The 22682-nt window shown below is 25.9% G+C and overlaps 1 protein-coding gene across 2 annotated transcripts in view; it reads left to right on the top strand.

The window, feature by feature from the left end:
• Positions 1–1663: 1663 nt before the first annotated feature.
• Positions 1664–22682, top strand: part of LOC126895367 (protocadherin Fat 4) — a 29149-nt gene continuing 8130 nt past the window's right edge. The window contains exons 1-7 of one of the 2 annotated variants that reach the window (XM_050667169.1): positions 1664–1924; positions 10174–10277; positions 21405–21494; positions 21808–21938; positions 21997–22062; positions 22183–22275; positions 22341–22448. In XM_050667169.1, the coding sequence (XP_050523126.1) occupies positions 10202–10277; positions 21405–21494; positions 21808–21938; positions 21997–22062; positions 22183–22275; positions 22341–22448 (564 nt within the window). In that variant the 5' untranslated portion in view covers positions 1664–1924; positions 10174–10201. Of the gene's footprint in view, positions 1925–10169; positions 10278–21404; positions 21495–21807; positions 21939–21996; positions 22063–22182; positions 22276–22340; positions 22449–22682 lie in introns of both variants that reach the window. The other variant, XM_050667168.1, reaches the window with a different exon arrangement.

Raw genomic sequence — 22682 nt, 5'->3', positions numbered from 1 at the left:
AACTTTTTGAAAAATGTATGAATCATTACAATTTTTTTATGAGAAGTAGTATTTATATAGATCTTTCATTCGACATACTGTTTTTTTAAATCGGACCATTTCCCTAAATACAGGGGGGATTCAAAACATAAAAATGCATATAGAAAGTAGAACTTTTTCAACGTAACTTTTGAAAGTGTTCCGGAAGGTCTGACACTTTTATATATATCTTAAATTAAAGCTAATGTAATATACTTTATAATGGTAAAAAAAAATTTCGGACTTTATTTTATCTTCATGGTGAAAACAGACATTAAACTTAATAAAAAAAATACGATTTTTGTAAAAAAATTCTTTTTTATATTTTTAACTTTATAATGCTATAACTTCTCGAAAGATGTATGGATCAATATAATATTTTTTTTTATAGATGCACGATGTCTTTACCTATCATTTGGTATATTTTTTTTATAAATCTGACTTTTTACCTGCCTACAGGGGGGGATTCAAAATGACAACTTTTTCACAAAAAATTGACTTTTTCAACTTAAATTTTGAAAGTGTTCCGGAAAGTCTGACACTTTTATATATATCTTAAATTAAAGCTAATGTAATATACTTTATCATGGAAAAAAAAAATTTCGGACTTTATTTTATCTTCAAGGTGAAAATGGCTACCAAATGCTATTATTGTGTGAAAATTCTCGATTTTATTTTTTACATTTTTAACTTTATAATGCTATAACTTATTGAAAAGTGTATTGATCAATATAATTTTTTTATGGGAAATACTATTTTTTAAAAATCTCTTTTTTATTCGACATACTTTGTCTTAATCAGGATATTAATAAGGAACTAGCAGTTTATGAAGCTTTTGGAATAATCCACCAATTTTTTAAAATTAAACACTATCTAAAGATTTGCATCGAAGCGTTTTTTTTTTATAGTGATTTTAATCACTGTCAGATATCATTATACTTGATCCATCTATACCACGTCACCACTGTGCCGCGACCCCCCTGTGCTGGGTTTTTTCTCTTCACTTTAAGTCTTTTTTTTTTAACGTATGCTTCTTGATTTCTGTGTTATTAACTAATTACTCAAGATTAAAATGGTTTACAAATTATAAAGATTGAAATAAATTAATAATTATTAAACTGGACAAACCTGATAATTTCTTCTGATGTAATACTAAATATTTCTATTATGTAATTTAGATAAGTACTCTTTTAAATGCTATTATAATGTTTATTGTAACACGGTAAATTTTGCCTTTTATCTAAGTTTTTATTAATTTACTTAATTTTAATTAGTAATTCTTTTTTGATCGATCGAACACTACGTTATGTAGATCGAAAGTTTGCTTTATCGATTGGCAACATATTATTATTAATAAAAAATCGCTACCGGCATCATAATTTATACTTGTTTGATTTTTAAATAACTACAAAAACAACCCGAGGGGAATCCTGATTTTTATGTTGGAAGTACTCGTTAAACACACACATAGGGACCACCTTGGTGGTCATGGTTGCTAAAACAGTTCAAAAATCGAATGACTAACAATATGGGCTGTGAAACGATAAAACTGAGGCTCAATGCCCCTCCGACAGGTGCATGGAAATAGAGTGAGAGGAGGTACTTTTGTGTCAGTATGGTCACGCATCATGCATATTGCCGACTGGTGACTGCTCCACGAGATCGGTAGTAAACAACGTTCAGTCGGACAATTCGGTGGCGCACTTATGAGAATTGTAGTTTTTCTTCGTGTGTTATCATAATCGCGTAAAACAACTTTAATAATATTGTGTAAATTAAAAAGTGATTGGTTTGCAATTGATAATGTTAACTTGTGAATTTGTCGGATTAACTTCTTTCTAAATTCAACGGATACAAGTTATAAAATAAAGTTTATAAGGAAATACCACGGAATGGTTATCAATTGGTAAAACGACTAAATACATTTTTATTTAACTATTATTAATAAAATTTAGATGACCGTTATTATACAAATTATATTTTTAAAAGACACAATTGATAAAATCACGGTGCACCTTAAAATATGTGAAAACGCATACTTTTAAATTTCGTATGCAATTTTATGGCAGTTTAAAAATGACCCAATATAAATTATAATTAAATTAGTCTTAAGAAACATATTAAGTCACCAATTTTTATATGGAGTTTTGAAAGGTTTCAATTATTTGATTATAAATGTTTTATGTTAAATAAAACATCGGCCACTTTGATGAGTATTTCACTACTACTAGTGATTTTATTTATTAATTTTTATATTGATTTTGTGACTAATATTGTTTCTTAAATAATCAAATTAACTTAAAAATTAAATGTTTGACCCTAAATATCCCGTAATTTTTAAAAATTTGATATAAAACCTGAGTAATAAAGTAGTTCTAGTTTAGTGTCTTGATTAATTGGGACATTAATAACAAAATCCTAATTAAGATTTTGTTATGAGGTATAAATGTAAGTAAGTTTTCTACTACCCCTCTAAATTTTTTTTATATTATTTATGTAATAATTTTATTTTCAGCTTATCATTGGTCTGATTTTTTTTTATCTGTAAGCAAATTACTTTCCCTCCAAGTAGAATTTCATACTGTTTGAATTAGTTTTTTTTTAATAATTGATTAACAGTTGTTATCAACCAGTTTAGGATGTATTTTGTACAGTTAAAAAATTAAAAGTTATAAACTGCTGTTAAAAAAAATGTTTGCTGATATCATAAAATGAGTAAAAGATGTAAAAACAACCTTTTTTTTTTAATTTGAAAGAAACAATAAAATTTAAGCTTTCAAAAAGAAAAAAAATTTCTTTTTATGTACACTGTCGTATAAGTTACGTGGAATACATAAAAATGTTGGTCGGTAATTTTTTGGTTTAATCTTTCTTGAATCAATATCATGAACATTTATAAGTAAAAACTTAAAATTATTGTAATATTATTATATATTGTATAAAATTTAGTTAAACATACATAATTATGATATAAACAAAGATTGAGAGCATACCTTTACTTATTATGAGCTACTTCGACTACTATTTTTGCCATTCTTAAAAATTTTAATAAACGATTTCCCTAGTCAATGTCTTTCGGGAGACATGCCTGCTTTATATGAATTATTTTTAATTATTTACAAATATTTAATAATAGTATGATTTCAAATGGAATGCGAATCAACCTTATCCATATCAAATTTTTAGTAAAAAGTCTTAAGTTTTAATTATAGGTAAAAATTATAGACGTCATCATATCGAATGTGTATTATGTATTTTCTTATCTTTAACATCTATTCTCACAAGAAATTTTAATTGATACATCTTGATTGAGTAAAATATCAAAAAGTTTTACGGTTCATTATATACGTATATTAGCCATAACTAATCAGTTAATTTAGAGAGCTTATGAACATTTATATTAACTCATTGATGTAAGAGATAGTTAAAACTTTTGATTGGTGGTAATTAGATACAATAAACTGTACATTCTTATAAGTAACAGTAGCAATTTCATAGTTAAATAACTTTTAATTGAAATATAATTTTTTTATATTTGATAAAATCTACGTTGTTAGGCAATCATTTTACGTTGAAATAAACAAAAAATTAAATGGCTCAACACAATTCTTGATTTCGTAAAAATATACAAATAATATATCTATTTTTATTAGAAAATAAACTTCATAATTCAAATCTACTATTTATCTTTAACTATAAACTACACGATAAAAAAAGAAATATGCACATATTTCTTCGTAAAATGCATCCACTCTCAAATATTGAATAAATTAAATTATACAATAAATTAAAAATTAATTTAAAAAGATTGACTAAACAAGTTTTTATAGTATATGTTTGCGCTAAAGATTATGGTCGATTACAAAAGTTATTTTATATAAATATATATACCATGTTTACGAACATGTAAAAGGGAGTATTATATCTATAATAGATGTAACGTCAATCGTAGATAAGATGAGTGAAAATAGACTTAGATGATTTGGTCATGTTACGAGGAGAGAGGAATCGGAAGCGGTAAGAACAGTTATAGAAATAAATGTTGAAGGAAGAAGAGGTAGAGGAAGACCAAAAAAGAGATGGAGAAATGTAATTGAATGCGATATGAAGACGGCTTATGTGAGCGTAGATGATGTGGGTGATCGTGTCAAGTGGAAGTTTAGGATAAGGGTGGCCGACTCCAAGTAGTTGGGATTAAGGCGAGAAAGAAGAAGAAGAAGACTTAATGTGGTTTCAAAACTAATTAATACGATTCGATCTCGGGGCTTGGTATACCAACAATTCCAAGAATTTCTGATTGATGTCGACGCAGATTATTCTGACCATCTTTACCACACGAAAGTAAGATGGTTAAGTTGTCAATATGCATTTGAATGGGTTTGGAAATTAAAAGATGAATTACAGAAAAAAAAAGTAAAAAAGAAAAGATATACCTTGTTCTACCAATTTTTGATTCAGCAAATATTTATGTTAGTTTATTTTTAAGTAATTTTTACAGTTTTTGACTACATTAGATGCATTATTTTTTCAAGTTAAAAAATAAATTTCTAGCTATTTTTGTTACAAAAAAATTTAATGGGTTAATAGCAATTTTAGGAAAAAAACTTCTTGAGTGTGAGTATGAAACGCAAGTGAATACAGTTCGTACTGATATTTATAATGTATGCTCTACTCGCGCTACATATTCACTCAATGTATAAAAAGGTAGGAAACTCAATAAGTACTTTTCTTAGAGTTGTTATTAGTCCATAATAATTTTTTGCAAGAAAAGAGCAAAACATTTGGTGTTTTAAAATTTTAAAAAGTTAAAAAAGAATTAAAAATATTTTTTTTATTAAGAATTTTTCTAATATGGGAATAGTTATTAAAGTAGAATTTTCATTTATTAAAACCGCAATATTTCTTAAACTTTTAACTCGAAAATTAAAATTTTAGAAACTTATGATTTTTTTATATCATTTGAAAAATATAGCATAATAATTTTAAATATAGTGTGGATGAAAAATTATGTTAGGAGTTAAAACCTTCCAATTAAATTAATTATTTTAATATAATATTTTGATATTGGTTACTTTTTTACACATAAATAAACTTGACGAAAATGTAAAGTTGTAATTGTAGTTATGTATAGTACTGCACAAGTTTATTATTTTTATAACTGTTTAAGTGAATTAACCTAATTCATTTGATGTTGCCACTTACTTTTGTGCACTTGAACATACAATACACAACGACGTTCTCATTAAAATACATATTAACGTGCTCTGTTTTGTCGGGCGTAACCGCCCCAAAATTGATGTTGTTCCTAAACAATTTGTATCAAACAATAACGTTACTATAATGTTTAAAACTTTTTCATTATAAAAACTAAATAACGATTTAATAAATAGCTCATCGTTAATTGTAAGTAATTCTGTTAAATGTTTAAAAAACCTTTTTGATGCATGATATAAATATACATATTTATTTATAAGTGTAAGCAGTGACTCATCCAAAATATTTCAGTAGGAACTAATACCAAGAAATTTTTTGTGACATTTTTTTCTTAAAATATTGTTGGTTTACAGGGCAAATAGGATACAAGCATAACCATTTTAGCTACACCTTTAAATTCGTCACTGATAGTGCATAGACTCAGTGTATCGGCGAGTCAAGCGACTGCCTGGGTAGCACTTTTAAATTTTCATTAAAAAATATAATAAAATGTTTGTTTTTGAGAACAAAACAAATCAATAGTCTAGGGGCTTAGTACCACTTGCTACATATAATAATTTTATGTTTATTTTTCAAAATATAAAAATACTCTTAGTGTTGTTGACATGACATGTCTGAGATGTTTAAGTGTAATGTTTATGTGGTTAATTCAAACTAGTAAATATATGTATTTCTTATATAATTGTGAAATAATCATAATTTTATTTTAAAAGTAATATTTGCACGAAAATATATATTGTATTTTGAAGAGATTCTTAATTATTTCGTTATTTTTTATATATAAATAAATCCTCTTTATTTTATTATATGTTATTTCGAACATATTTTTATTCTTTCCAGGCATTTGATTGAATAGTATATTTTATAATTTTTTAGATTTTCTTTTCTTTAATATTTGTTAAATATAGATGTGTTCCTAGGGGAATATAGAAATAATTCTCCCCCTACTAGAAAAAGTAATTATTAGCTCATCATTATTTAATAAGTCAACAACTAAAAAAGTAATTTTAAAAAATATCAAAAATTAATTCTCATGCTATCAAAAATAATAAAATAGCTCTCTCAAATATTTTTTTCAAATTTGTGCCTGCTTAAATGATGAACAGAAATAAATTACAATAAGAGATTATTAATCAGAAAATTATTTTAATTGTAATCTACTGTAATTCTAAAATTGAAATTAAGTGAGGTCAAATGTTTATCTAACTTGAGTTTATTTGATGTGTGATTAAAAAATCAAGTTTCCGGCCAATTAAATTGTCGAATATGTTATAAAAATGAAATTCTACTTATCTAGTATTGTTAAATCTTATTTTAAAATTGTTGGTAATTACTAAAAAAAACACAGCCATGTCAAGTTTGAGCAATAACGGATGTGTCATCACTACTTCTATTGTTAAGAGCGTGTTATATAGATTAATGATTATAATAATATATAGAGCATTCTCTCTTCATGTTTATGCGCAAATCTCCTCAGGCTGTCGTAGCCGGTAATGCTCATTAAACTATATATTTTGATTGTAAATGTTAAACACAAAAGGGTAAAAATTGTGAAAGCGAATGGACTTTACCTATGTACAGATATACCTATTATTATAACACTTAGCTGTATTATTATTAAATTATAGCCTCTTGATTACTATTGTCAATGAGCGAACACGGTGCTCATTGTAAATGTATCAATTTCGCTACACGTTACAGTTACAGAGTATAATGATATCTACTGCTGCTCGATTCAATCAAATATTCTTCTTATATACTAAACATAAAATATAGGTTAATTCCATAGCTGTACATATGGTTATCATCACATACATTGATAATAATATAAGACGAAAGTGCTGTACTATTTTTCCTTAACATAAAATAATGCACTACTTATGTTACAGCATAGTTAATAAATTTCAAATGCATAGTCTACAGAAATGTTTAAGACATATTTTTAGGGGGAGAAATGTTCTTTGTAATTAAAGAGATTTTGACGTAATGACTTATGCCTAACTAGGAGGGGTAATCTTCCCCAGTTGAAGAATGAACCTCTTAAAATTAAAAAAAATTATGTGTATTGTTGTATAAAATTACTTTTAGTGTGGATGAAAAACTTAATACACCACCCCTGAGAATTTTATTTTAGTTACCTCTATTCATAATAACTATTAGTTTAATCAGGAGTTCATGGAGTTTTAAGCTCTTCGTAGGAATGACTAAGTCAATTAAGTTGAATGTCTCTCGTTTTAACATTACATTTACCTGATCATAAATTTAAAAAATTCCTTTTGATTACTTCCGGTAAATTTGGAGAGACAAGCTACCCTCATATACTTCTCTTTTAATTACGCCCTAAGCCCCCCCCCTCTATTCAATGGCACTTCTTTTTGATTCTTTTTTTTTATTAAACTTAGTACTTCAAAACTGTGCTCTGGTTACTCAATTGATGTGACTGATTTTAGAGGTGTTTCCAACCTACACATAGTTTCTTCAAATATGATACTACTAAAATCAGTAAATCTATAAATGATCAATTACTCAGTTAAAGTTTGTAACACACTTTTAATATTCTCTTCTATAACTCTAAAAATCAATACATTTTAGCTACGCCAAGCAAAGACATACTGACACCATTGAGGCGTGTAATAATTTAATTATTATTTACATAGTCCTTACCGAACAAGCAATGAATGAGATCATACAGTTTCACTTAAAAAATTAGCAATATATGGCATAGTAATCGTCATTATGAGTTTATTACCCTAAACAAACAATAATACAATACAAATCAATCCTAGCACCGTATTGTAAAGGACACCTTTATTTTGATTAAATAACTTTTATTGTCACTTTAAATTGTATTACTATGATTTAAATATAATATAACAAAGCTAAGAGCCCTCTAGGACCTGCTCTGTCCTTTGATATCTGTCAATGACTCACTCTTGTCTTTTCTCTTCTTTCGATCACAATTAAATGCTTAGTTTAACTCTCCTATTTAATTTAACAACTATCTTTATATTGTGCTTTAATACTCAAATTATGGCTTGGTGTCTCATTATTAATGTAAGTCTTTGATTTCATTTACAAAACATTCTTTCAAAATAACTAATTATTCATTTATAATATACACTTGTATAACATTCTATCTTTTATTTGACAATTGTTAAACCTTCACTAATCATCTCTCCTTAATGCATTATGGACTGTTATCAAGGAATTCAAGTAAGAGTAGTTTTAACACACTAACTGCTTTAATCAAGCAATAACTTGCAATTAAGTACTAGTATTTATTATGCTTTTATGTATGATGCTGTTATCATTCTTTACTATTATAACCACTGCGATTAACCTTATTTTTAGTTATTACACACTGATGATCAACTATATGAATATTTACAGACTAATAACTAAACATCATGTCCATAAAATTAAAAAAATATTCTTTAAATTAATTTAAATTTAGTATTTTAAATTTATTAATTTTAATTTATTAATTTAAAATTTTTTAAATATAATATAGAAAAATATCTAACCTTAGGGTATCTGGCAACTACAAGGCAAGGTCTAAAGTAGAAAAAAAATCTAACTTTAGTATATATGATTGGAAGAAAGATATCAATTATCAATTATTATTGAGTAATAGTTGTTTATTTCTTTCGATGCAACTTTATTTAAAAATACCAATATGTACAAACCAACGCATGTAATTAAATTTAAAATTATGAAACATCTTTCTGTTTGTCCATTTTTTAACACGCATTTATAAATGTTGACTATTTTTATTTTTTATTTTTTATTCCAAGTATTACATATTGTTTTTAATGAAAGTTAAATGCTTTAAAATCACATTTATGGAATAATTATAATTATACATTTTTCTCGCAGTAATTACTATTTTATTTCAGGAAACTATTTTTACGCAAAAATCGATACATTAAGTTTTTGTAGTTAAAAACAATTTTTTTTAAGAGGCGCCAGACATTTATTTAATATTTAATCATGCTAATTTATGTTATTATATTGATCTAAAAATAGTAAAATAATTATTATTCAAGTTTTTTTAACGTCAAATTATCATAAAATACTAAGAAAATAATTAATAAAACATTATCAGTATAACAAATCAATTGGAAGATTCTAAAGATTTTAAACGTTCCTTTGAGACAATATTTGTCAAATGGTCTAATTTATATTTTTCTGATTTTAATTAGAATTGCCATCAAATTCTCAGCTCGCATTGTGCGCATAAAATATTTCGTGTAGTTTTACTGGATAGCTTTTATTTCTATATTTTATGTGTACCACAAAATAGTAAAGTAACAATGTAATGTGTTTAAAGTGACAACAATAATTACTATCAAGAAAGACTGCGTTTTATATACACACATGTGTACAATTTTATTTTGTTTACAACAGTAAGAAACAGTTATAAAATAAAAGGAGGTCCGTTATTGTGGTGAAAATACCGCAAAAAACATATTAATAGTTTCGTTATTGAATGGAAATTTATAATCCATTCAATTTTTTAAGAAAATAAATATTAATGTTATTATTAACATACTTAAAATTAAAAAAGAATAATTATATATATATATATATATATATATAATTTTGATTATTTGATATTGGAAAGCTTTCCTATTTTAATGTACTTAGTGTTAAATGACCTAGGTCATTTAAAACTTAGTAGAAAATGTTTCTTCGTGTTGCGTGAAAATAGAAATTCATATCAAACTTTGGACATAAGTATCCAAACTATGTAAAGAAATAGCATAAAGCTAAATCGATATGCTATAGGTCAATAGTTCAGCGAAATATAATGGCATAGATTAATAAAGATTTAATTTAGTATTACGACACACTTGGGTATTTTTTTCTGATAGCACATATATTATAAATATGATGATTATAATCATAATTAATCAAATCTTTTATAATTTTTTAAGGTAGATGCAGGAATGTTACTATTCTGTATAGAATGCCTACGAAGACCATAGGATGCTTACTAGTTGGGGTATTCATCGCGATATGGTTTGGGCATGTCGAGAATCAAGGTAAGAATTCTTTACAAAAAACTGTTAAAATTTCTTAAATGTAAAGTGCTTATTTTATTTGAGCGCATTTAATTTAATTTCTAAAAATTTATATTTTTGTATACGCCATATATAATAACATTGAACTGAAAAAAGTACAAAAATAAATTGTTGAAACATTAAAAAAAAAAATTTAATATAATAAATAATAATTATTATACTCAGAAATATTAAACTTATATTTTTATGTAATTAAAAAAATTAATGATTTTATTTGATAAACTTCTTTAATGTGAATCATCAATGTAAGTTGTTTGAAATTTCTAAATATTTGAACAATAAATAACCTTTTCTAAATCTGTCATGGACTACATGCTGAAAAAAGAAAACGGCAAAAATAATTTTATTTCTTTCAATTTATATAGATCTAGACAATTTTAGAGAAATACTACCGTAAATAGGAAACAGTGTCGAGCTATATTTGTTGTTATTAGTCAGATTCTGTTATAGCTCAGATTTACATTTTTATACGTTAATGTATGGTTAAATATTATATGATAAAAGCAGTTTTTATCGATTTGGAAGTAAAAAAAAAAGATAATGACACATACTTGTCCAAAACAGACGGATCAATTATTATGCAGACTATATATATTTTGATAGCTAGTGCTTAATGTTTGACATTTAAGCATTGTTAACTAAATTATTTACAAACCAAATCAAAATCAATTTGTTTCGGTTTTATTTGATTAGGTACCGTATCTTTGAATACTTATTTAAATTAAATTACACATAATTAATACGGGTACGGTTTATTTTCCTGGTACCAGTTGTGTTTACACATTTTTAATTCAAAATTATTATATCTACACAATATTGTTTTTTTCGGTATCATAATGTATTGTCTTTATATAGTTATTGTGGGAAGCGCCTAAGTTAAACAACCAAATTTCTAGCCGTTTGCTTCGCACCCGTGTGCTATAACTGTACAAACCGCGTCATCCAGATGGTAATGAAGCATCTAGTCACGATCTGTTCTTTTGTCAGTAGTTCAGAGCGGTAGTGCACGCATTACTAATTTTTTTATAATTATATATGTTTTTCCTATGAACGTATACATCTGATCATATTATAACACATAGATTCAGTAACGGGTCATGTATTCGTGTTAGCTATTGTTTGAGCACCTTAAAATTGCGTGGGTGGTTTTCAAACAAAGCAAAAGAAGTAAAATTAACCAATAAGTCGAGTGGTGTAATTTTTTCGTTATCGTCTAATCGAGTCATGAATGAAATTAGGTGTAAAAGATATAATTAAACAAGTTCGCATGTTGGCGTATTTATAAAATATCAGGTTCTTAATTTTCAGCGTGTTATAAAAAAGAAACTGCTTTATAATAAAATTCTCAAGATGAATACCTGAAATAATTCTCGAATTAATTTCCAACTTGGAAATAACAACTTACAAAGAGCAAAAATATTAAAAATGTAAAAAAAAGGAATCTAAATCACTATGTTTTAAATAATTCTTCAAAGATTCTTTAGAATTTTATTTATATTGTTACCCGTTCGAAAAATATTTGTTTAATTATATTACATTAATTTAATTTTTTTTTATAATCTTTTGGTTCATTTTTATAGTTAATCATAAAGCAATTAAAAATTACATATTACACGAATCGTAGAAATTTAAATTAAACTATGTAACTATAAATTATATTTCAATTTTAAGAAAATAATCAAAAAGTATCTACAGAGATTTGAGCCTTAAGAATCACGATTTAAACAGTGTGTAATTTTAATTTACACATTATAGTTACAGTACATGAACTCGATACACATCTTGTAAGTTAGTGTAACTCATATTCAAATGGTATGTTTCGTTATTGTTAACGTAAGTCTTAGATAACAAAATTGAGTTTTTTGCGTAATATAGATTGTTTTTTAGATTTTGTATTAATGTAGCAACTAATATTTGTGTAGACTTTTTGTACAAATACTCAATTAAACGATATAATTTTATTATTTTTGAGAAATTTGATTATTATTATTATTAAAAAAAATAATTAATAAACAAAACATTTATAAAACAGCAAAACTTGATAATTTTGACCATTGATTATAATATTTAATGTTAACAGTTTTTTATTGTCTGTTTAAGAATAAGACTCTATGATTTATATTCAGAGACTTAAACGGGTGGTAATGATATAACTATATAGTAACATTCGGAATATTTCATGGATGCGAATAAACCAAAAATAATATAATTAATGTTAACCTACTTTTTATACAGTCGTTTTCCCGCGTTTTAGTACAATGCATACTGAAATTCACCAATAACTATGAAATGAATTATTGGCTAGTAGTTAAATTTGATAGTTTGTGTGATATTATTTAAAATTATTAGTTTTCATTGAATTTACTTCAATTTTAAATGTTTCTTTTTATAAACTGTGTAAACTTTTTAATGTATTTTCAACACTCTTACTGATACAAATCACTATCAAGAAGGCTATTTTGTGTAGCGAAGTATTAATTGTGCTAGTTGATATTTGACCCGAAATCATTAAGTTCCAATATCAAGGATTTTTTTGCGTGTTAGATATTTTGTTTCGCAATATAAATAACTGACGGGGAAGATATATATTTAATCATGTTGGAAACTGCCTGGAGCAGTACACATAGTGGTGCACACCCTGAAACGAGTGTCACGGTTTAGTCACGAGTACTTTTATATACTATCGATGGGCAAGAAGTAGTGAAATTATAATAAAAAAAAAAGTACAATATTGTATGTATTCGTAGAAATAGGAAAGCAGTTCTTTATTACATCGCGAAGGCACGAGCCATGTGGTTTTTACAGAAGTATGGATATAAATGGTATCAATATTAGCCATCTACGACAAAATAAAACAATGATTGTAGAGGAATGTATAACACGATACCAAAGTAAACTGGAACACGATCTCAGAATAAATCATTGTGTTGTCTATACTATAAATTATAAACGCTGTTAAGACCAATTATTAAATTAGAAATTGTACAACCCACGCGAAACGGAAAATCAAAAAAAATTATTCAATTGCACTAATAGATTATTTTACAGCTTTTTTCTTTGATGTACTTTTTTTAGTACATTTTACAAATTATCATTTTGTATTTTATTTATTATGAAAAATAGTTTTATTCAATTCAGACTAGTTCTATATTTAATTGAATTTAAGTTAAACTAATGATATTTCAAATTAAATCATTAAACTCAATAATATTTGAAAAATGATATGGTAAAACATATGTATTCATTAGCATATATAACTTTACTTAAAAATCTAGATTATTTTTTTCAAATTCGTTAACTCATAATTATTGTTAAAATTTATTGAAAAATAACTTCCTACATTTAATGTATTGGATTTATTTTTTTACAATACATTTAAGTTTAAAATCAAATTAATTTTGAAATACTTAAATCGTAATAAAAAAGATAAGAAATGCAAGTATTGCACATGGCTGTATATTTAGACCACCTAAGATAGAATGATTGAAACATGGATCTAAGACAAGTTAACAACATGATGGCAGTGAAATACTAGTTTCGAATCTATTTTTTAACGACATATAGTAATTAAATTTCTTAGATTTTATTACAACCGGATCTATGTAACCTGACTTACTAAAAACAATCACAGCTATGAATGTTTTGATACTCTCTCATCACAAGCATAAAGATATTTAATGGCGCGATTGAACCTTTTATGAGTACGACAGTCAAATAATTCATGTTCTTTATGATGTTGTACATCTGAAAAAAATAAATGTACGAAAACAATGTATGAAAAGTAAGATTTATAATTGCAATAATGTCTATAAGAAAATCGAGAAAAACAGGACAAATCAACTGTGTTATTATGAATTGCACTTGTTTAATTTTTCTGAATGAAACACCGTGAAGTATTCATAAGTTATAAATTCTTTATCGAAACAACGCCGTACTTTATGTTAACGGTAAATACAATGACTGTCAATTTCAATCTATTGTTTGACCATTTAATTTATTTCATTATACTATTTTTAGGATATTAATATTTACATCAAAAAGTTTTCTTAAGAACCCTTTAAATGTTATTTATTTTTTATAGGTACATTTATAATTAGTAGAGTAATGAACATATTTGTACAAACGAGCACCATGATATCACGATGAAAGGCTTTAAGAAAAAAATATGCTAATTTTTACTGACAATCGGGGATATATTTGTAAACTCTCAAGTTTAGTGAGGGATTCAAGAGTCTTCCTATTAAAAAAATTATACAAAAATATATCGTCACTTATATTTTATAATATCAACTAGAAATAGACGTGTAATGAGATTTATAAGTTTGAACACTGTGGTTACCTCACTAGCTTATACTTTAAAGACGTTCAGGTTGATGGCGTTTTGTGTTTTGACGTCTGATTGAACTCTGTTTTGTTTTACCTCGATGACAATTTTTTGCTAACCACATTGTATCTAATATAAAAATACTTGACCAAGATTAAAATATGACAGCTGAAGTTTTTTCAACTATAAAAAAGGAACTTAATTTTTTTATTAGAAATCAATGAAATGATGATAAAAAAAATATATTTTGTTCTCAATAATACCTTAAATATTTTCTATTAAAATGCACAAAGTTAAAAAAAAATCCGTGATAAAAAAACGTTGACACAAAAGAAAGTTAGATAATTTAAAAAAAATGAGCGACTAATTAACAATGCATTTAAAATACATATATATAAAAAATTATAACTAACAATAGAAAAATTATCAAAATTTTGTCTAATTTTATGATACATCATTTATTTTGAATTATATTTATTTTAAAGGGATTTCTGTTTATTGTTTTATCACATTATAAATTTATAAGCATTGTAATGTTAGGATTAAAAAACTTATATTATCTATAGACATTCACTATTATTTATACGTAAAGTTTTAATATTATAAAAAAAGTTTTCAATTTTATATAGCTTTCATTACATAATATTACTATAATTCAAAACTTCCTTCTTTTTAAAACTGTATCATCTCATGGTTTCATTATCTTTTATTACTGTTATTATTTTTAAAGAGCAGTTTGCAGATATGGTGCAACAATTTTTGAAGGTATATGAGAATTGATCCGAGACAGTGACATTCAAAAATTGAAGTCATCACAATGTCGTTAACTTGCCATCAAATCCAATTTTAAAATTGATTTTTTGATTAAAGTTGCTAATAAAATTATTGTATATTATCTAATAATATTTTAATATTTCTTTAAATACTTGTGAGTTATTCAAGTTTTAAATATACATATTTGGGATAGACTTTTTGAACTCTTGAATGAATAAATTAACTTGACTGTAGGTTTCGTAAATATCATTTTTAAACACGTAAAAAATAGATTTATTTTTCTTTTGAAAAATTGTTTAAAAAACGGGTGTTTTACATCTCTTGTCATTTTACTTTCGGCTATAGTTTTCTAAACAATCTTCATGCGCGACAAATGGGCGTTTACCTGAATGTGTTGATTTTTCTAAAAAGAGAAACCGACCATATTCGTTAATGTTTACGTGCACCTAATCCTGTTTAATATCCTTTCGTGCATCGGTTGACGTTCAAGCCCCAATAAGCACTTGTGTTACCATGTCTTCCGTGTATTCTATGGTTTTGATATCTTAGACTATATTATGACTTGCTACAATAATATCATATTCGTTTGAGAACGTGAGCTACTTGATTATCTACGCGGCCACGACTCTTAATAACAGTTTTTTAGCCGCGTGGCGTGATGTAACTGACGGACATTGCCGCAAGTCTTGGGTCGTAGGAGTGTATGCCGTCGCGTCAAATCATTGAAGCAGAATAAAGTTGGCATAATTATTATCATTGTATATATACTTATACTTTCTATTTCCATGTAGATTTATGGTACAGAAGTTGTACTCACTACAATTAACAAAAAATGTTGTAGGTAATCAGATCATTTTACAATTGGAAATTCCCCCCGACTTTCTTTTAGATAAGAGAAATAAGCTTGCCTTGTCACGATTTCAAACTGAATTTTGACAGGTATAAGTCAAATATATTGTACTGTTATATATGTTATCGATTTTCAATACTTATTCATGTACATTATCTATATAAAATGTCTATCTGCCCACTTATAATTTGATTACTATTAGTCGAACCTCAATATTTTTTTAACACTGTTTAAAGTATTTATTTCTGGAAGACTTTAGTCTAAATATTATTATGTGTTTGTAGAAATTTCCAGTAATCAAGTTGCTGAGTTTTTTTAGTACGAAAATATTTTATTAATTTCCAAAACGTTTTATAATATATTATAAATATAATAATTAAAATAATTTTATAATTTTACTATTTATTCTAACAACAAGTACAATTAAAATAACCATAACACTATAAAAATATTGTAAATATTATTCATAATACTAAAATTGTTTGAAAATAAATAACGATCAAATAAGTAGCTCTATGCTGAAGAAATTAGTTATTATTTTTTAAATAATAAGTGATAATAACGGTTTTGATCTAAAAGAATCTGTATCGAATACCATTTAGTAATATTAAATGTTTTTTATTGTAGCTATCCACCGTAACTGAGTAAGTTTAAGTGCTTCAGTTTCGTGTAAAATCAGCTAATAATACTTACTGGCCATTGGTATTTTACCTTTTTATTAGCCACTACGGAACTAGGCTATTACTGTAGAAAATATTAGAAGTCCGATTATTGTTTGATTTACGTGTCCTGCGGTGTTACGTGATGTATTATCAGCTATTATCCACTTGTAACACGTTCTTGTATTACGGTCCTTAAATCTTCAAAATTGTTACCTATACATTTAGTTTTTTTCATTAAACCCCAGGAGCTGATGTATAGCTTTTCTCTGTCTTTTGACACGTCTGAAGTGCCGAAACGTCATACACAATGATGATTTTCCATGAGTTTTTAGTTAGTGTATCTCAAGAAGCGGGTCGTTCCAACGACTTGTTACTTCTCTCATCATACTCATATATTTACGAATTATACGAGCACTGACCGGAAAATTCCAATATTATCTGTTCGCTGATGATGTTCTACGTTTCCATATTCCATGATCTGAAAATATCTAGAATAAACACCAGATTATAAATGCAAGCTATTTAATTGGCTTTATAGTTTTACCGTTAATGGTTTACTCTTGATACATTTTTATATTTTATAAATTCAATTAATTTAATTACTATAGTACTATAGTCATACACGTATAGAAAAGTTGTTAATAGTTCTACATTGTTATTTTTTACTAAAGCAAAAATGTATAAAAGTTTTAACATTATAAGTTTATAAACATTATAGAATTATTGCTTCATTGGGATATAGTTGTAAGAGACTTTATCATAAAGAAGTATGTCATTAATGAAAAAACTGATGCATCAAGGTTTCATTTGTCGTTCTTTACTTAAACTGAAAATTTGTATTGTGTTGTTATTACTTAATTTTAGTTTAATAATGAGTAAATTAATACAGCTGATTTATTATAGGTACAGGTACTCTATTTAACAAAAAAAATGATTCACACTTGAATAATTTATCCAACGATTAAGTTTTCTGAGTCACAAATATTCCCATATGAGACAATCACGAATCTTCACTTCGTAGGGAGTTTAACAAATACATTATTTAGATGAAATACGGACAATAATACTTAACTCGTTAGAGAGATATGATACACGAGCTCCAGGGGCTAACAATGTTATTGTTTTTGAAGAAAAAAAACTAGTATTTGATGGAACTTACTGACTAATCCCATAGACGTTTATTCTTGTATACGGTTGGATGAGGAACTGCCGGATGTTCCGCAAGGGCAAGCGTAACGTCACTTCCGGCCCTATTTCTTACACTTTTTTATGTTTCCAACCCTCGTCTATTACGTCGTTTCATTTCATAAAGTTAAAACATTTTGAATAATAAAAAACTATTAATAATTACTTAGTGGGTTTCACGTCAATTCCATTGACTCGATTACGATAGAGTTATGTTTCGTCTAGTTTTGTAAGAGTAGAAAAATACTGTTATGAAAATATCAATATAACAGTTATGTATTGAAAAAAAATAATATCTTTCAATCAACTATTTTACTGTTTTTATTGTTTTATAAATAAATCAAACACAGAGAGTATTTCATTTTTATCTTTATTTTAATCGAAATAAAAATACTTTATAAAGCTAAAGAAGTTTCATTTTGTATGAGATTATATCTTTTAACTCTTTTGTAATGACGGGGGGCAATAGTTTAACATTTAATTAAAAATGTTAATGGGAAATTGGCGAATAATGTTAGTGAAAATATTGTCATGTCAATCAACTAAATCGTGACGTATCTAATAAAAAAGAGACCCAGAGATTGAAAACACGTGACTGTTTGAAAAAAGCACTGTAATATTATAGCAGAGTACAAAGTAAATTATGTCGGTATTCTTGAGTAACTTTTTACTAATTCAATCCTTTAACAAAATATTATATAATTCCTGTATGTAGAAATCAACTTATTTTCTGTTTACTCTTTTATGTTCAGTTTACTATAAATATTTAGCATAACTTCTACCCACGCGTTGGTAGCTTATTTTTAAAATATTACCATTACTTAGTAATGACTAAAAGATTTTATAGTCACAAGAAGTATAGTATAATAGATGAAAATATTCTATAACGTTGAAGACTTCATTCATCAGAATAAGGTTAGATAAAGTATCATTGGTACTATATTTTAAAATAAAAATTAACATATTGATTAAAATATCCGTTCCATGAAATGTGATTTATTTATAGAGTGTTCAGTAAGTAAGGAAACGGATTTTTATTATTCTCATTGCTTGTAACAACTAACTTGTTTTTTTACTTACTAAACATTCTGATTACTATATTTTATAATCATAAATATAAAATAATATTCCTATACGAACGTTAAATTACATAGTATTCATGCAAAATATACGAAAATATAAAACGTATTCATCGTCATATAATTCATAATATTATTCGCCGAATTGGTTGTAATGTTATTGAGATACTTTTCGTCTCTTTATGTAAACAAAGAAAGTTTGCTTTCCCCTGTAAATTGTATTTTTTGAACTAATAGGATTTCTCAAATTATCTATTCATATAGATTGCGAAGACATATGTTTAATATAGTCTAACTAACACCATAAATACAAGAAAACAGCAAGTAAAAAAGAAATGATGTTAGTTTATTAAAACTTTAACTTTTCTTTCTCTGCTTTAGTGTTCATTATAATTAAGTTTATCGTAGGCGTTGAATATTGAAAATTTCAATGGTTAAATAAACATGAATGAAGTGAATTATGCATGAGTCGAAGGTGAAGATTGAAGATGAGCACGATGGAAAACATATTTTTACGACACGTGAATTTTCTTGGTTATCTCGCTCTGCAGTATAGTTGATTGTATAAAAAATGTGTACACAAATAATAATAATGCTCAATCATTTTCATTTAATACAATGCAATATAGACTTAAAATTACTAATACAAACGTTAGTAAGTCACGAGTACTCAACAAGTGACTTTTACTAATGTTTTTTCTATTGTTTCGTTTTCTTTGTGAAAATTTACGAATTAAAATACAAATAGAATTACAACCTGTAAACGGATATAATTTTAGTAGTTAGATACATCGGAAATACATTCAGTAGCAACTATTGATATCTACAAAGCAATTTATTTGCTCACTGATCTACTTAAAGAATTGATGGTATGGGGTACGACTAAGTAAGCTAATTGGAACGAACACTACAAATTATCGTTGAATTTCTATAATAGAGTATGATTGCAAGTTTCGAAAATGTTGAATTATTTGAAGTGTTTTTTAAGATTTGGTCATTTTTTTTCTATATAATAAAAATCACTAATTGTACAATGTTATTTAATTAATTTATTGTTTTTACAATAATAGTAAAAATAAAATCTAAAATTATTGTCTTTTAAAAATTACATTCATATCTTGTTTGTGTGTTACACCATAACTAATCAATTAATTTTAGACTGTAAAAAGTTCGTTCCATAAATACTTTTTAATGAATAGGTTTAAGATAGACGTTTGAATATGCACGTAAATTAAATTTTTAATGACAAGTAATTTATACTTATCAAAAAAAAACACGATTTTAGTATTATACTGTATAAATTAAATGCAGTTTAAGGGGTTTATAGCATATATAGTCATATGTTCATGCTACTGTAGAATATATTAGGGGCATGATGCACTTGAAAAAAATTCGAATCTTAAAATGAATTTCTACAAAAATTAAAAACAATAAATAGCGTATATTTAAAGAACAATTTATAAAAAGTATAAAAAAATTAAGGTTTTAGAAAATTCAATATACATTAATTAAAATTGTAAGTATTAATTAAATTTAAAAATGTTTTAGAAAGTTTTTTTATCATAAGACATAAATTTTGCTATTTTCCGGTCTGTGGTTTTATGATTTATTGATGATAATTCGTGAATTGATTTTTGCGGCAAAATATTTGATTAAAATCTAAAAACATTTATTAACTCATAAAGAGAATGAAAGTAAATTACTTTCCGAAAAGGAATTTATGATGATCTGGTTTTGTAATTATTTGTTTGATAGTAAAATAGAACAAACTGTTAACTCTTAAAATAATATTGTCCAGTACATGATAATTTTTAAAATTACTATGAGGACCTTTATAGAGGAAAGAGTGATTTGTTAAGATAAATCCGAAACGGATTTCCTGTTAATACAAATACTAACCTAAAGCTGATACACTTGAACTACTCAACAGCCACCTGTCCTATCTACACACTTTTTGTTACCCATTACTGTCATGGTCGAAGAGTGTTGAATTTTCTATTTTATTGTTTCTCTTTAATACGAATTCCCTGGGGTCAAAATATTAGAAATATTAATACAAATAAAAATGAAGATTTTTTATTAAATAATTGAATCACATAACATAAAAAAAGAATAAAAAAAAACTTTTATGATTTGAAACATATGTTAAATTTACTAGTTAGAATTTTTAAAAATAAAAATAATTTTTAAATAATAAAATTTTTATAATTTTAGCTGTTGCAGACAATCGTTGCTACTTGGAAAATGGAGGATCAGCTGAAAGTTTTTTTGTATCTGAAGATGTACCAGTTGGATCAGTTATAGGTAAATTTGTATAAAACAATAAGTGATCACACAATATAATATTTTAATTAGTGATGGTAAATATCGAATAGTAACTATCGAACTATTTGATAGTCATTCAAAAAATATTCGATAGTTACACAATATATTCGAATAGTTTTTAACTACTCGATAATCTATTAGATTATTTTTTAAAACTTTTCGATAGTTTATGCTAAAAATAAACTATTCGGTTGTATGAAAACAATTCGAATAGTTATTCGATAGTTTAAAATATTTGAAAATGCCCATCACTAATTTTAATATATAAATATGTTTTAATAATATATTATAGGTGTTCTGAAAATTAATGGAGATCCATCAGAAAATGGTAATATTCAATTAACTCTTAAGGAATCCGATAGTCCTGTATCTATTTTATCTGGTACAAAAGAACTAACTTTAACTAAACTTGTTGATAAAGAAGTAAGTTTATTTTAGCCAACTTTTTTTTAATGTTTTGAAAATACTTGTTATACTTTAGGGTATATCTGGACCTTCTTCTGTATATGTTAATGTAATTTGTGAACGGAAACATACCGGTGATCCTGTAAGTGAATTAATAATATTTAATAATAATTTTATAGCATATATTAAAACTTTCACTCTGCTAATTAATAATTAATATCTGATATAATTTTTAATGATTCATTTTTCTCATTTTTTTTAGAATTATGCTATTCCTGTGAGTATAAGAGTTACTGATGCTAATGACAATGCTCCAATATTTGTAAACTCGCCATATGTACTTAATATATCTGAGGTAATACTGTTTTACTTGAGTATTATCAAAAACTGAATATTCAAAAAAATATTATAATTATTTAGGTGACCGTTGTTGGGACGAGAGTGTTACAAGGAATAAAAGCCATTGACGCTGATCAACTTGGTCCATTTTCTACCGTTCATTACACTGTACTTTCTGGTCCACATTCTGTTAGTATCTTAGTATTTCGTTATATTCTCTCTTAAGTGATATTTAATATAATTATCAATTTTAAAATGCACTAGACGTGAATACATAAAAAGTTAGTAGAGCCCACTACATCGCTTTATAGGAACTATTTAGTTTGTTGTATATAAAATATATATTGTTTTAGCTTCGATGCGAAGCTGAGAAGGTATTAATTTTACCATGATGTGTTTATTTTTTTTTTTTTTTTTTTTTTT

Source organism: Daktulosphaira vitifoliae, unplaced genomic scaffold (genome assembly GCF_025091365.1).
Source record: "Daktulosphaira vitifoliae isolate Bord-2020 unplaced genomic scaffold, ASM2509136v1 Scaffold_1, whole genome shotgun sequence".
NCBI lineage: Eukaryota > Metazoa > Arthropoda > Insecta > Hemiptera > Phylloxeridae > Daktulosphaira > Daktulosphaira vitifoliae.
Note: the sequence above shows the minus strand (reverse complement) of the source record. Positions and strands in the feature narration are given on the sequence as shown.